The 15,278-nt window shown below is 46.4% G+C and overlaps 1 protein-coding gene across 1 annotated transcript; it reads right to left on the bottom strand.

The window, feature by feature from the left end:
* Positions 1 to 632: 632 nt before the first annotated feature.
* LOC123407172 (pre-mRNA-splicing factor CWC25 homolog) lies at positions 633 to 3,716 on the bottom strand. Its single transcript, XM_045100249.1, has 4 exons — positions 3,320 to 3,716; positions 2,774 to 2,921; positions 2,235 to 2,396; positions 633 to 2,100 (listed from the first exon to the last, which is right to left on the bottom strand). The coding sequence occupies exons 1-4, from the start codon at positions 3,505 to 3,507 to the stop codon at positions 781 to 783; spliced, it is 1,818 nt and encodes a 605-aa protein (XP_044956184.1). The 5' UTR covers positions 3,508 to 3,716; the 3' UTR covers positions 633 to 780.
* Between the last annotated feature and the right edge of the window lie 11,562 nt (positions 3,717 to 15,278).

The raw sequence follows: 15,278 nt of genomic DNA on the forward strand, positions 1-15,278 counted from the left end.
ATGGGATGACACTGCAGAAAATAGAAAATACGGTGCGGTGTAAAAAAGATGTCAGGTGAAATACGCGTGAGTTACTAGAGACTATGGCCGATCACTGCAAACACTGACGAGCCAGATTACGGCCTGTATGGTACTCGGCCTCCAAATGGCATTTCCGCATTTTTCTTCTTTTGAAAACAATGTATGGCCGACTTTAGTACTCTAATGTGATTGAAGAAAATAGGAGAGAGAGGGAGAGGAAGAAGATAAAGAGATGAGAGAGAAGTGTACTTCCTCTGTTCCTTTATATAAGATATATTTATTTTTTCAAAAGTCAAACGAGGGCATCTTTGACTGAGTTTTTAGAAAAATATATGAATATCCACAATATGAAATTTATATAATCTGATCCATCATGAAAAGTAGTTTCATATTATATCTATTAGGCATTGCAAATGTTGTTATTTTTTTATAAATCTTGGTCAAACAATCAAATGGTTGACTTGCACGGAGATCAATACACCCTATATTCTGGAACGGAGGTACTATTGCCGGGACAGTTCGTGGAGGAAGATTTAATGGTGAAACAGGGTTGATGCTTCCAATGAGAACCCTAACGATATGCCCGGTAGGCCGTAGCAAGGCGCGGGCAATTAACTGTTTCAATACAAATTTCTGGATTCCAAATAATGAGAGCCATGTATATTGTACATATAACAATAAAAATCCTTCAAGTATCGTACATCATACAAACATGAGACCGGAAAAGGAAGACCAGAGACAAAGCTGCAACCAGGGATTTCAACGCCTGAACGCATTGGCCTCGTGGGCATCACCGCCACCCTGAGAATAATAAGCGCGGCGGCGGATGCTCTCTTCGATGGTGGCGCTGCCGCCCTTGTCGGCACCAAATATACTCTTCTTCTCATCCTCCAAGAAGTTCTTCCCTCTAAACTGGTTTGCAGCCACCGTGGACGCCTCTTTGGCGTCCTCGTCTGCAGCCTTCTTGATCCTCTTCCACCTCTGCTCTTCATGGACCTCAGCGTCAGCCTGCATTTGCCGCAGACGGGCTTCCCTCTCCTCTTCCGACATATGGAGCACGCCCCCTCGACGGCGGTTAGTTAGGGGGCCATTGTTCCTGCCCTGCTGGCTTTCTTGTCTTCTCCTGTCTTCTGAACATAGCTCCCTGCCCTGCTGGCTTTCTGGTCTCCGGCGGTCTTGTGTACCTAGTTCCCTACCCTGTTGGCTGTCTTGTCTTCCTTGATCTCCTGAAACGACTTCAGAGTGGGATCGGTGTTCAGAAGTGGAATTGCTATTGTTCCGGCCATTTCCAATACTTTTCTGCTTCGAGTCTGAGCTGTCATGCTTTGGATAAGCATGATGGCGGTCTGACCCAGAATTGTGTCTCCTCCTATCATCAGCATCCGACCGATCCCGACGTGGATGGTCATCATGCCTGGACATCTCCGGACGTCTTCTCATTGGTTCATCATCTTCTGGCATATCGTGTCGCCTTCTCACCGGTTCAGCATCCTCTGGCATGTCCCGCCGCCTTCTCACTGGCTCATCATTGTCTGGCATATCCCGCCCTCTTCTCCTTGGTTCATCATCTTCTGGCGTATCCTGTCGTCTTCTCCTTGGTTCATCCCTTTCTGGCGTATCACGTCGTCTTCTCCTTGGTTCATCATCTTCTGGCATATCCCGCCGTCTTCTCCTTGGTTCATCATCTTGTGATTTTTCCCGCTGTCTTCGCCGTCCAGCATCTTCTGGCGTATCCCGCCGTCTTCTCCTTGGTTCATCACCTTGTGACTTGTCTTGTCGTCTTCTCTTTGGTTGGTCATCTTCTGAAATCTCATGCCTTCTTTTCCTTGGTTCATCATCTTCTGTATCCGAGGATTCTTGACTGTTTTCTTTCTTCTGATGCCTTGACCTTTTCACTTCCCTCTTATGCTCGGGAGCAGAAGGAACTTTCTTTCTCCCTTCGTCCTTGCCATCACTTACGTCATCCGAATCAGAATTTTCAGCCGAGTGATGCCTCTTACTCTTTGACTTATGATGACGATGTTTTTTGTGCTTTCTCCTCTCTTTCTTTTCTTCCTTCTGCTTTTTTTCTGCTTCCATCTACAGAAATAAGATTGTATCAGAGAGTGTAGTTCAGATGAAATCATCAGAAACCATCAATAGGCTGCTATGTGTGGATGAGTTCACTAGCTTAGTTCTAATTCAGATGCACAGAATCAATTCCGAGAACTTACTGATTTCTTTATCTCGGCCATCTTGATTGGATTATTTTTAATCCTTGCAATAGCATCCTGCTCCCGCTGCCTTATTAGGAGTAGGGGATCAGAGTGAAGTTTTCTCCATGTGTCATTTGCAGATTGAGGCTTCTCCTCAAATAGAGCTCCCAGGGAAGTGTCCTAAAACGTCATGAAAGAACAAAATAAGCGCTGCAACTGCAAAATCAATCAATACATATATAGTTATGCGATGATGCATGATAGGTGTCTTGATAAAACCTTGAAATCAAGTTTGCCTTCTCTCTAAACCAAACACGCCGTAGGTACTAAGAGAACATATGGTATAATTCAATATGAAACCACCAAACAAGTACCTCTATTCCAAAGTAAAGAAAAATAAACATACTCCACTAAGAACAATGGACTAGAACATCAGGGCTACATTCTACATAAGCAACAATGATATTTCTTTGACAATTGTATAGGTCAAACTAAGTGCAAATCTACGAACAACAATGGAGTAGAATCACCAGGGAGATGGGGAACAACGGAGATACCTTGGAAGAGCCAGCAGTCGTTGGAGCAGAAGAGGAGGCCGCAGCTGCCGCCGCTGGGGCGGGTTGCTGCAGTGCTTGGAATCCATCCGAGCTCCCCTTGCCCACGCCCAAGCCTGACTCGTAGAGGAATTCCAACCTCTCCTGCCTCCTGCAAACAATGAAACCACATACACATAAGCAAGTGACAGCAAAATTCCCCAAAAAACGAAAAGTAGTTCGGAATTTCCCAACAGTTTTGCGTGACAAATCGAAATGAACAGGTTCAATGCAAAGCTTAGCCCGTGAAACAGGCATCCCCTAGCAGTAACCTTACACAAGATCGAATAGGAATTTACTACGTACTTCAGATCCTGCGAATATGCGCCTAAATCCCATGTGACTCGACTGCCAAATCGAAGCAGCCCCTAAACTACCACATCGATCTGAACCGAAGCGTCACCAGGCAATAATCTGGCCGCGAATCTCCCCGCGCCCGAAACCCTAGATAGATTTACTGCTAAAAAGGCGAATGAATAGATTGGGGGGAGATGCGGGATGGATGCTTACGGCTTGAATCCGGCCTGTTCCTGGATGGCGCGGAACTCAGCCTTCTCCCTCTCCTCCTTGAGCTGCTTCTTGTACTCCTCGATCTTGTGCTGCTCTTCCTTCTCCTTCTGCTCCGCCACCCACACCTTCTCCACGTTGCGGAGGCTCCCCGTGTGCCACCCCTTCTTGTTCAGAAATTTCATCCCCATGGCGGGCAACCTCCTCCTCCTGCTCCCCCTCCCCCTCCCCCTCCCTTGCCCGAGGCGCTAGACCTTGCGGCGGCGTAGCCTGCCGGCTTCTCCGCCTCTTCGCGACTTGGCTTGGAAACGGAAGGAGATGGGAGAGAGAGATCGGGGAGGTAGCCAAAGCGCAATCCGCCGCCTCGGCGACAGCGATTAAACGGTAAGCAAATTCCTCCCCGTTTTCGGCACACGAAAGCGTATTTTGTGTGGAAACGAGATAGGGCCCGTTGTGCCCAACGAGATTATATTATTTGGGCCGAGCGTGCAAGTCGGCCCTAGCATCATGCGAACAATGTCCACAACTTCTCAATTGATTTTTGTGGATGTGCCTAAAGAAAATGATTTTAACTCCGCCTACGTTGTTTCGACATAGCCGGTCCTAAGTCCGGATAAAGAAGGAGGATTGTGATAGGTTTGACGAGGCAACATCAAAATTCAGCCACCCTTATGAAGATGAAACCTAGAAGATTTTCGTTGGGACGTAACATCAGAACCAGGGTGTGATGGAAAATGGGGAAGGGTCGGGCCGTCACCCCCAGGTGGCGCACCGTATCGTGATCTGGATACGGTCGCAAGTGAGCAAGGATCGGGTCATCGCATCCTTAATGGCACGCTACATCGACGTCTGGGTGTAGTGGAAAATGAGCAAGGGTCTTCGCATTTGACTTGACGAGTGCGAAGGATAAGCAAGCTAGCCGAGCCTAGAAGGATTCGTTTAGGTGGCTGGACCATAGGGTCTCTGGCAGGTAAGCTTCGGGCGTCCAAGAGACCAAATGGAGGGGATAGAAGGCGAAGGAGGTGGAGGGAACCAGCTTCAAGTTGTGGTACACGGAAACGGTTGCAAACACAAATGGAGTAGGCATCTTGATCAGCAAGAGCCTCAAGTATGAAGTGGTAGACGTCAAGAGACGTGGGGACCGGATTATCCTCATCAAGATGGTAGTTGGGGACTTAGTTTTCAGTGTTATCAATGCGTATGCCCGCAAGTAGGCCACAATGAGAACACCAAGAGGAAGTTCTGGAAAGGCTTGAAGGATATGGTTAGGAGTGTACCGATTGGCGAGAGGCTCTTCACAGGAGGAGACCTCAATGGCCATGTGGGCACATCTAACACAAGTTTTAAAGGGGTACATGGGGGATTTGGCTATGACATCAGGAATCAAGAAGGAGAAAACGTCTTAAAATTTGCGCTAGCCTACAACATGATCATAGCTAACACCCTCTTTAAGAAGAGAGAATCACATCTAGTGACTTACAATAGTGGGCAACAGTCTAGTCAAATTGATTTCATTCTCTCGAGAAGAGAAGACAGGCATGCATGCCTAGACTGTAAGGTGATAACTGGAGAGAGTGTTGTCCCTCAGCATAAGCTTTTGGTTGCTAACTTCCGCTTTCGGATTCGTGTCCAGCGTGCCGAAGTCGCTAGAACGAAATGGTGGAAGCTCAAGGGGGAGGTAGCTCGCGCGTTTAAGCAGAGGGTCATTAAGGAGGGGCCTTGGGAGGAAGGAGGTGATGCAAAAAAACATGTGGATGAAGATGGCGACTTGCATTCGTAAGGTGGCCTCAGAGGAGTTTGGAATGTCCAGGAGAAGTAGAAGAGAAGCTAAAGATACCTGATGGTGGAACGATATTGTCCAAAAGGCAATTAAGGAGAAGAGAGATTGTTTGAGACGACTATATCTCGATAGGAGTGTGGACAACGTAGAGAAGTACAAGATGGCAAAGAAGGCCGCAAAGCGAGTTGTGAGTGAAGCAAGGGGTCGAGCGTATGAGAACCTCTACCAGTGGTTAGAGACGAAGGAAGGCGAAAGGGACATCTATAAGATGGCCAAGATCCGAGAGGGAAAGACGAGGGATGTTGACCAAATCAAGTGCATCAAGGACAAAGAAGAGCAACTCCTGACGAAGAATGAGGAGATTAATCATAGATGGCGGGGGTACTTTGACAAGCTGTTCAATGGGGAGAGTGAGAGCTCTACCATTGATCTGGACGACTCCTTTGGTGATACTAGCAGACGTTTTGTGCAGCGAATCCAGGAGTTGGAGGTCAAGGAGACTTTAAAGAGGATGAAAGGAGGCAAGGCAATGGGCCCTGATTGTATCCCCATTGAGGTGTGGAGAGGCCTCGAGGACATAGCGATAGTATAGCTAACCAAGCTTTTCAACCTCATTTTTCAGGCAAACAATATGCTAGAAGAATGAATACGGAGTATATTAGTACCAATCTTCAAGAACAAGGGGGATGTTCAGAGTTGTACTAATTACTGTGGAACTAAATTAATGAGCCATACGATGATGCTATGGGAGAGAGTCATTGAGCAACGCTTAAGAAGAATGACAAGCGTGACGAAAAATCAGTTTGGTTTCATGTGCGGGAGGTCGACCATGGAAGCCATTTTCTTGGTACGACAACTTATGAAGAGATATAGGGAGCAAAAGAAGGACTTCCATATAGAATTCGTTGACTTGGAGAAGGCCTATGATAATATACCGCGGAATGTTATGTGGTGGGCCTTGGAGAAACACAAAGTCCGAGCAAAGTACATTACCCTCATCAAGGACATGCACGATAATGTTGCGACAAGTGTTCGAAGAAGTGATGTCGACACTAATGACTTCCCGATTAAGATAGGATTGCATCAGGGTCAGCTTTGAGACATTATATTTTGCCTTGGTGATGGATGAGGTCACAAGGGATATACAAGGAGATATCCCATGGTGTATGCTCTTTGCAGACGATGTGGTGCTAGTCGATGATAGTCGGACGGGGCTCAGCATAAAGTTGGAGTTATGGAGGCAAACCTTAGAATCAAAAGGTTTTAGACTTAGTAGGACTAAGACCGAGTACATGAGGTGCGCTTTCAATACTACTAAGCGAGAGAAGGAGGGGGTGTTAGCCTTGATGGGCAGGTGGTACCTCAAAAGAACACCTTTCAGTTTTGGGGTCAATGTTGCACGAGGATGGTGTTATAGCATATTTCTCTGTATGTGGTTTGGTAATTGATGACAATCCAAATGGACTAATGGTTGCATTGAGTTATATTAGAAGGATTTGTCCATGGTCACTTCTTGAAGTCCATCTGTTGGTTTCAAGGAGTTTATTTGATGACCAAGGTGGTATTCAAAGTATTATCCAAAGATTGGTCATAAAGACACAAGATTGATCAAGACTAAGCAAAGACTAAATCAAGATGATCAGCACACAAAGTGTACAAGATGTACTGAGAGGGATCAAGTGATCCCATGGTATGGTAAGCATTGTCCATAACGCTTTTGTGTACTAACCCATGGTCTTCGTGAGAGTTCTATGTGGGGTTAGATGTGTTTCCATGGGTTTGCGTCAAGAGGAAGATCTCATTCAACCTATGAAGGATGACATCAAGTGGTGATCGTCATCAAGATTGCGGTGTGCAAGTTCAAGTGGAGCATCACGAAGATATCATGCTTGAAGCTTGCCGTCCATTGTGGTGGCAATGGACTTGTGAAGATGTGTTGAAGAGTGGCTCACCCTGTAACGACTAAGGTGCGGCCCTTTCCTTATTTGGGGGCGAGGCCTCAAAAGGGGAAAGGGGCGCATCTATGCGTTTCGCAAACGGGATAATCATCACAATACATAATTAAAGATTAACAAGTAGGGCATACACTTGCCATCTGTTAGGAATATATCAAGGAATATATCATATAGCTTACATACACACATTATTCAGAGTAGCAGCAAGTCCAGCTACGGACCTAAACAGAAAAACAGATGATCTAACACATCCCGTATGCTAGCCCACGATCACGACCACGGCCTCAGTCCTCCTGATAGTTCACGTACAGACGGCCAGAGTCCTCATCGAACTCCCACTTCTGTTGGTTGTCATCAGGATCTCCTGCATCGGGCGTACCTGTACCTGTTGGGGTTGTAGTAATCTGTGAGCCACGGGGACTCAGCAATTTAGTGACCTTGGTACTGAGTCTAGTCAAGTTATTAGGTGAGGAAGGTTTAGTGTATGGGTTTGCAGCAACCTAAGCATATATGGTGGCTAACTTACGTTGATCAGAGTATCATATGGTGGTCTACGCAAGCGATCAAAGACTAAATTGATCACTAAGTGATCCTGAACACCTACTTACGTCAAACATAACCCAGCCGTGTTCTCGATCGAAGAGCGATCTCCGAAGGAGACAGTCACGGTTACTTCAAGTTGTCTAGAACCGGATGTTAACAAATTATCCATGTTTGCCACATAACCGCGGCCACGGCTTTCCAAAAGATTAAACCCTGCAGCGGTGCTCCAACTAGTCCATCACAAATTGCCACGGGCCGCAAAGTAATCCTCTATCACGAAACTCGTGATCTCGTCGGATTCCTTAGAGGAAAACTTCAGCTTTGAGGAGACCCAAAGTTTCACCGGGATTCCTATACGCAAGATATATCGCTAAGGTAAGACAAATCTAGCAGGACCTCCCGTCGTGTCAACGACCCTGATAAGAGCCGCGTATCTCAGTCTCAGGACACGACGGATGAGCGATGGTTACCACGCCAAAACACTGAGTTGCCCCGGGGAGCGTAATAAGCTGCTCTGGGTTGGACCAACACTCATGAGCAGCACTAGCCCGGGTTGTTGATTAAATCCTCGGGGTAGCTATTCCCTATGCAAATTATTATTAGGTGATTAGCAGATTAAAACCAATGTTGGGTCCTGCCGGACAAGCCTTAACACTACACGATTTATCAAGGGGGTCCCCATAACAACCCCGAACGTGTTAGGAGCGATAAGTTATGGAATCAAACACTGATAACCAAAACTAAGGCGGCAACAACGGAACAAGTCACCCGACAAAAGGCTAGGCCTCCCGTCACTTACCAAGTTTATACGTGCATTAATTAAATAGAAGTTTAAACATAATGATATCAAAATACTCATGTTATCACATGAGACAGCTGGCACCTGCAACTAGAAAAGCTACTCATTAGAGGTTGAGCAAGCCTACTTAGCCAAACAACATTTGCTAGGAGAGGGAGGTGTTTGGGGTTCATGGCAAAGACAGGTGGCATTTATATCAAGTGGTAGGCAGCGAGCATGTATCGAAGGAAACGTGATTCTAAGCATAACAAAGCTAGATACCGTATCAAGGTCACGATCATCTTGCCTATGATGTCTTCAGCTTGGAACTGCTCTTGATCTTCCTGCACGTACTCTCCAGAATCCACGTACTCGCTCTCCGATCCCTATGCTACCCAAGATAAGATAACACCCAATGAACACCAACACAACATGATGCAACAAGCAATATGATGCATGTGTGAAGAAGGAAACATGCATCGTTATTCTAGTCACTTTCATATGCATTAGTTGAGTTAATAGAATTCTGGACATATCCTCATATTAAGTTATCTTGACATGCATGAATATGGCATGAACATGTGCATCACGAGAAAATGATGCAAAAACATATAAGGATCGTAGAGAACGGAGTTATGGATCAACCGGAAACTACGAAACAAGTTATGGAGACCTACAGTTCAAATCAGCCACAAGCACACTCCAATGGCACTCCCCTGGTGTTACCAGGTTGCCACATGATCAAGCAACAAAATATAAATGGGGTGGTGCATGGAAACACAAAACACCATCAACAATGCCCACATAAGCTTCCAAACTACAAAAACATGCAATCTGTTTTCAACAGCATCATAGCAGTTTGTCTACAATATTTAAAGTAGCTACAACCATCTAAATGAGCCAAACAAGATATGAGGCAGAAGCCATCCAAAAGCTCTACAACCCTGAACAAGAAGCTAATGCAAGGGAATCACCCATGAGAAGATCTACACGCGCTAACTTGGACAAAATATCACAGATTCTAGGACTTAGTGAAAATCACATATTTTCACCAGCTGCTTATGCTCTGAAGCATTTTGGCAGCCTCCAAAATGATATCTACAGGAAGTGTATAAGCATGAAATTTAACAGGAAGCTAGACAAACATAAAAGCTCACAAACTTTAGTTTGTTGCATGGGCAGGTTCCCAACACAGGAGCTAATTCATCCAAGACAACAGGGGAAGAAAATAACATCAAATTCCCAGACTTAGTGAAATCACAAGGTTTCACAAATCTGTCAGTTTCAGCCAAGTGTCAACTTTGACAGGGCACAATAGGTTCATACAAATTCCTAGGAACAAAACAAATACCCCATGCTATAGAGGGGTTCACCCACTACCACTACATCAAGGATTCATCCTCAAAGGGTCAAGGCACCACCTAATACAAAGCACTAAACATGGCATCATGACAGAAAATAACAATTTTATGAAGTTGCTCTAAAGTGAAATCTGATTACCCCAACGGATTCCTGGGATGATTCTACCCCAAAATCATATATAATACATGGGTACTTGCATGTAACATCAAGGCGCAAAGCTAGCTTGAAAACTATCTCCTAGAATCCAATATGTTATATATGAATAACATGACATGTAATCCAACACATATTGCATCATCTACACCTACACGTGCACCCACACAAGCACTATACACAACTACATCACTTCATAGTAGCAAGCATGAGGGGTTAGGCCCTCATGCACAAGTGCATATGCACACATACTCACACACACACATGCATGAGCACATACACACACATACATGTGCTCACACACACACACACTACAAGAATAGGTGCAACATGAGGGCTAGGCCCTCATGCACATGTGCATGTGCACCCATGCACACACATACACCCACATGTGCACACTCACACACTACATACATGTGTGCACACATGCATACAAGTGCATACACACACACATATGTGCACACACCACACCCATGTGCACACACACAAGGCCTAAAAAGAAATAAACACCCCCTGGTTTTTAAAAGAGACAATACAACAATATGCAGCAAAAGAAAGAAAAATAAAAAATAACATACCCCCCTGGGTATCGAACTCACACCCCTTGCACCACTGCTCCACACATGCACCACTGGGCTACCGCGGTGTAGCTGCACTATCAGAGGGGTTAACCCTCTTATGTTGTCTCTGCCAGACATCGACGGCAAAGGGGAAAACCCCAGATTAAAAGGGGGGCACTAGGACTGGAACCCCAGACCTACCCGATGCAACAACACGCCCAAACCACTTCACTACGCATTCGGATCTTAAAAGAGAGGGGGGAGATGCTCTTTTGGGCAGCCCCCTCTGCTCCTACTTCACACACACATGACGGCCGGAACAGGGGAGGTCCTCCGGCGATGCTCCAGCGATCTAAACCGAACGGCGGCTACGGCACGGGACGCGGGAGGAATGGGGAACCCATTCCCGTGGCTAACCCACGCGGAGGGACCCCAGGCCGGTGGCTCGACGCGGCTGTGCAACCGGCCGCGCAGGACAACGACGGCGGCGCAAGCTACGGCGACATGGCGAGCTGATGGCGCGGGAAAAGGAAGGAATGGGTCGGGGCGCTCACCTAGGGGTGCTTGGAGGCGCTCCCGCTGTCGAGAAGAGGAAGAAGAGGCGATGCGACGACGACGACCTGCTCTGCTCCGCCCGAGACGACGACGGAGAGGAGGGGTCGATAGAGGAGGGTATCCACCCTCCTAGTGCCGGGGGACGCGCCGGCGACGAGGGGAGGGACGACGGCGACGAGCGGCGCTATCTCTGAACTACTGCTCTCTCTGAACTTACCCGACGAGGGAGAGATGGAGGGAGAAGAAGGTGTTGGCGGCAGAGGAGAAGGAAGGGGAGGAACCCTAGGAGGAGGGGCACGCACGCCGAGGGGTTATATAGGTGGTCTCGGCGTCCGTGAGGGCACGGCGTCGGGAGCTCTCTCTCTCTCTCTCTCTCTGACGATGACCCTCTCTGACGGAAAGGAGGGGGGGAAAGGGACGGCGTTAAGGGAAGAAGAGGAATGCCGAGCGGGCTTCTGCACGAAGGAAAGAAGAAAAGGGCAAGGCCCAGGTAAGTGGAGGGAGCCAGCCCACCTCGGCCTCTCTGAATAAGAAACAAAACGTTTTATCTTTTTAAAATAAACAACACTCAAACAAAAATGCCCATAGCCACACAGGGGTTTGAAGAAAATAAAATAAAAATACTTAGGGTATAAGGGAATTATGCCCTATTTAAATAAAATACAAAACTGATTTTTGGAGCAACTAAATTATATTCAAAACAAGATTTAATATGTTGTTTTGTTAATAAAAAACCATATATGACTTAAGTTTAAAACCCCCAAGACAACACCCCTTCAAGCACAAGATAAAACACTAAATTATCAACATTTTTAAAACAGGTTTAAACAAAGTTAATTCATAAGTTCAAATATTAATGGAGAAGGGGTTTTTGAAACCTTGTTTGAAACACCACTGTTTTGAAAACACCACAACATCAACACAAGCACACTAGCATTCATAATCACATCGGCACTCATGATGATCAAGAAACATCAACACAATGGGATTGCCATGAATGCAATGAATGCCACGATGCAAGATGAAGACACAAAATAAAGCCACATGAAATGATAACTCTTATACCATCCACAACATGGTACTCCAAAATAGGAAAGGTTACATCTGGGGTGTTACACATCCATAGTGAGTATGGGGGAGCAATCAACTAGTCTTCATCAAACCAATGCAATCAAGAAAGGTGGTCCATCTTGAGTAAGCCAAGATCATCGTCATCTAGCTCAAGAGGACTAGGTGCAAGGTTCAGGTTTGCCCTTGATAGGTTTCTCTATTTTAGGATAGATCGCCGTACTGTTAAGGGTGATCGTATCGTTCGTTGAGAGCTCAAACCATTTGCATCCTTGCATCATATTTCTTGGTTCTTGTTTGGTGTTGTCCTTGTGAGTTTTAGATCTTATGGTCATCTTCATGACAAGCTCGAGTTCATCAAAAACGGAGTCCATATGCATCTTCTATGATGTTTTCGATGTTGGAAGTTTTTGCCGGTTCTTTATTCATAGAGGTCTCACATCTCTATATCATTGGAATTTTCACAACTGCATGTTCTTAAGATTTGGAATTTTCACAACTGCGAGATAGCTCTTGTCGTCCTAAATCCAAGAAGCTTGAGTTTGCTCGATTTGGAGCTTGTATGCGAAAGTTATGGCACTTTCAATGGCCAGCGGTAGTACTGCTCTAGGAGCGGTAGTAGTTTTTTACTACCGCTCTCTGGCGGTAGTACCGTCCGGTACTACCGTGTTGTCGGACTTTTGCACAATCGCGGCCTCAACGGAGGTAGGCACAGAAGTATTTTTTTAGTTTTGTAGCAGTTGGATCTAGCAGCGGTAGTACCGCTGTGCTCGGGCTGAAAGTGGGGGTAACAGGCAGATTCTCTCCCCCACTATATAAAGGGGGTCTTCTTCCCCATTGGACCTTATCCACCCGTTGAGCTCGTTTTCTTCCCCCATTGTTGACCTTCTTAGAGTTTTCTAACTCTCCCTCAATGATTCTTGCTAGTTCTTGAGGTAAAAGAGAGAGGAGATCTAGATCCACATCTCCACCAATCACTTTCTCCTCTATGTGAGGGGAACGCCTTGGATCTTGATCTTGGAGTTCTTCGTGAACTCCTTGTTCTTCCTCTCATATTTCTGCATAGCTTTTGTTGTTCTGGAGGGATTTGAGTGTCACGGACTTGACCACTTCGTGTGTTCTTTCCATTGCATTAGTTGCATTGGTTTGAGTTCTCCACAGTAATACGTGGAAGTGAAAAGTTGAGAAGCTTATTATTGGGGATCGTAGTATGTCACACCAAGATCTAACTAGGAGAAACCAACAACGAGAGAGGTAGAGCATCTTCATACCATTGAAGATCGCAAAGCGGAAGCGTTACTATGAACGCGGTAGATGGAGTCGTACTCGCGGCGATCCGATCCAAACACCGAACGTTCGGTGTCTCCGCGTTCAACACACCTACAGCCCGGGGACGTCTCCTCCTTTTTGATCCAGCAAGGAGGGAGGAGAAGTTGAGGGAGAACTCCGGCAGCACGACGATGTGGTGGCGATGGAGTTTGTGGCTCTCCGGTAGGGCTTTTCCAAGCACCGCGGAGGAGGAGAGGTGGAGAGGTAGGGCTGCGCCGAGGGAGAGAGATTCAGGTGTGTGCAACCCTCCCAATACCTCCACTATTTATAGGAGGTAGGGAGAGGGGTGCGGCCACCCCTAGATAAACCCTAGGTGGTGCGGAAGGCCTAGGAGGAGGAGGGGCGGCGCCCTAGGGGGTGGCTTGTGTTAGAGCATATATCTCCATATGTGGTTTTGGTAATTGATGACAATTCCTATGGACTAATGGTTGCCTTAAGTTATATTTATAGGATTTGTCCACAGGCACTTCTTGAAGTCCATCTGTTGGGTTCAAGGAGTTTATATGATGACCAAGATGTTATTCAAGGTATTATCCAAAGAATGGTCATAGAAACACTAGGTTGATCAAGATCTCAGACAAAGAGTAAATCAAGATGATCAACACACAAAGCGTATAAGATGTACCGAGAGGGATCAAGTGATCCCATGGTATGGTAAGCATTGTCCATTACGTGTTTGTGTACTAACCCATGGTCTTTGTGAGACTCCTGTGTGGGGGTTAGGTGTGCTTTCATTGGGCTTGCGTCAAAAGGAAGATCTCATACAACCCATGAAGGATGACGTCAAGTGGTGATCGTCATCAAGAATGTGGTGTGCAAGTTCAAGTGGATCAGCATGAATATATCATTGAAACATAAGCTAACAAGGATGTTGATAAGGACAACCTCATGTGCTAACAAGGACAAGATCAAGATAAGCATTTCTGAGCACTACATGCTTGATTCTTGTGGATGTTCACATGGAGGACAAATGAAGATGAATACATAAGCTAGGCTTTCCGCATTGTGTATGGGAAAGCTACTTGAAGACTTCATCATGTCTTGCTTTCAACTTGAGCCAAGAAGGAACAATAACATCAAGCTCAGGTGAAAGGGCTAACTCAAAGGTATCAGTTCCTTTGACGTTAGTTGTGCGGAGTGATGATCAGCGAATAAAAGTATACACTCAAGTATGGATCATCAGTACTCTTTTATGATTCTTGAGTCCTTAGGGATCCCGCACTATTAAGAGGGGATCACAGGTTTTGTGATGAACTTGCTCAAACTACAACTTCACTTTCTGTTCAGACCACATCTCCACTGCTCTGCTGTTATCTGAAAACAGAACCAGTGCCTCGGACATCCGGCCTCCTCCGGACGTCCGAGGGCCGGACAACCGACAGCTTCGGAAATCCGGAATCCTATACCAGAGATATCAGAGCCATATAACTCGGACTTCCGGCTCTCTCTGGACGTCCGAGGCCCGGATAGCCGATCAGCTTCGGAATTCCGGAACTATGCACCAGAGAAACTTGAGCCATATAAGTCGGACTTCCGGCTCCCTCCGGACGTCCGAGGGCTGGTCAAGGCTCGGACGACCGACTGGCTTCGGAAATCTGGAGCCCTGCACCAGAAGAACATGAGTTCTATATCTCGGATATCCGGCTCTCTCCGGACGTCCGAGCGCCGGACGTCCGACACCCATCGGAAATCCGGAACCTACCACCAGTAGAAGTTGAGATGTATAACTCGGATTTCCGGTCCTCTCCGGACGTTCGGTGGCTGATAAATTCAACATAGGTTCAGTCGTATCTTCAGGCCTCGGACGACCGACCCCTGTCGGACGTCCGGTCGCTGTTTAATTCAAAATAGTTTCAGTCGTATCTACAGGCCTCGGACG

Source organism: Hordeum vulgare, chromosome 7H, assembly GCF_904849725.1.
Source record: "Hordeum vulgare subsp. vulgare chromosome 7H, MorexV3_pseudomolecules_assembly, whole genome shotgun sequence".
NCBI lineage: Eukaryota > Viridiplantae > Streptophyta > Magnoliopsida > Poales > Poaceae > Hordeum > Hordeum vulgare.

What these genes read in the sequence shown, in the direction of transcription:
- LOC123407172 (XM_045100249.1), bottom strand. Translation starts at nt 3,507, where the DNA reads ATGGGGATGAAATTTCTGAACAAGAAGGGGTGGCACACGGGGAGCCTC. An exon ending in GAACAGGCCGGATTCAAGCC is followed by an intron (nt 2,922 to 3,319) that starts GTAAGCATCCAT and finishes CATTGTTTGCAG; the next exon opens with GAGGCAGGAGAGGTTGGAAT. An exon ending in CGACTGCTGGCTCTTCCAAG is followed by an intron (nt 2,397 to 2,773) that starts GTATCTCCGTTG and finishes ATGACGTTTTAG; the next exon opens with GACACTTCCCTGGGAGCTCT.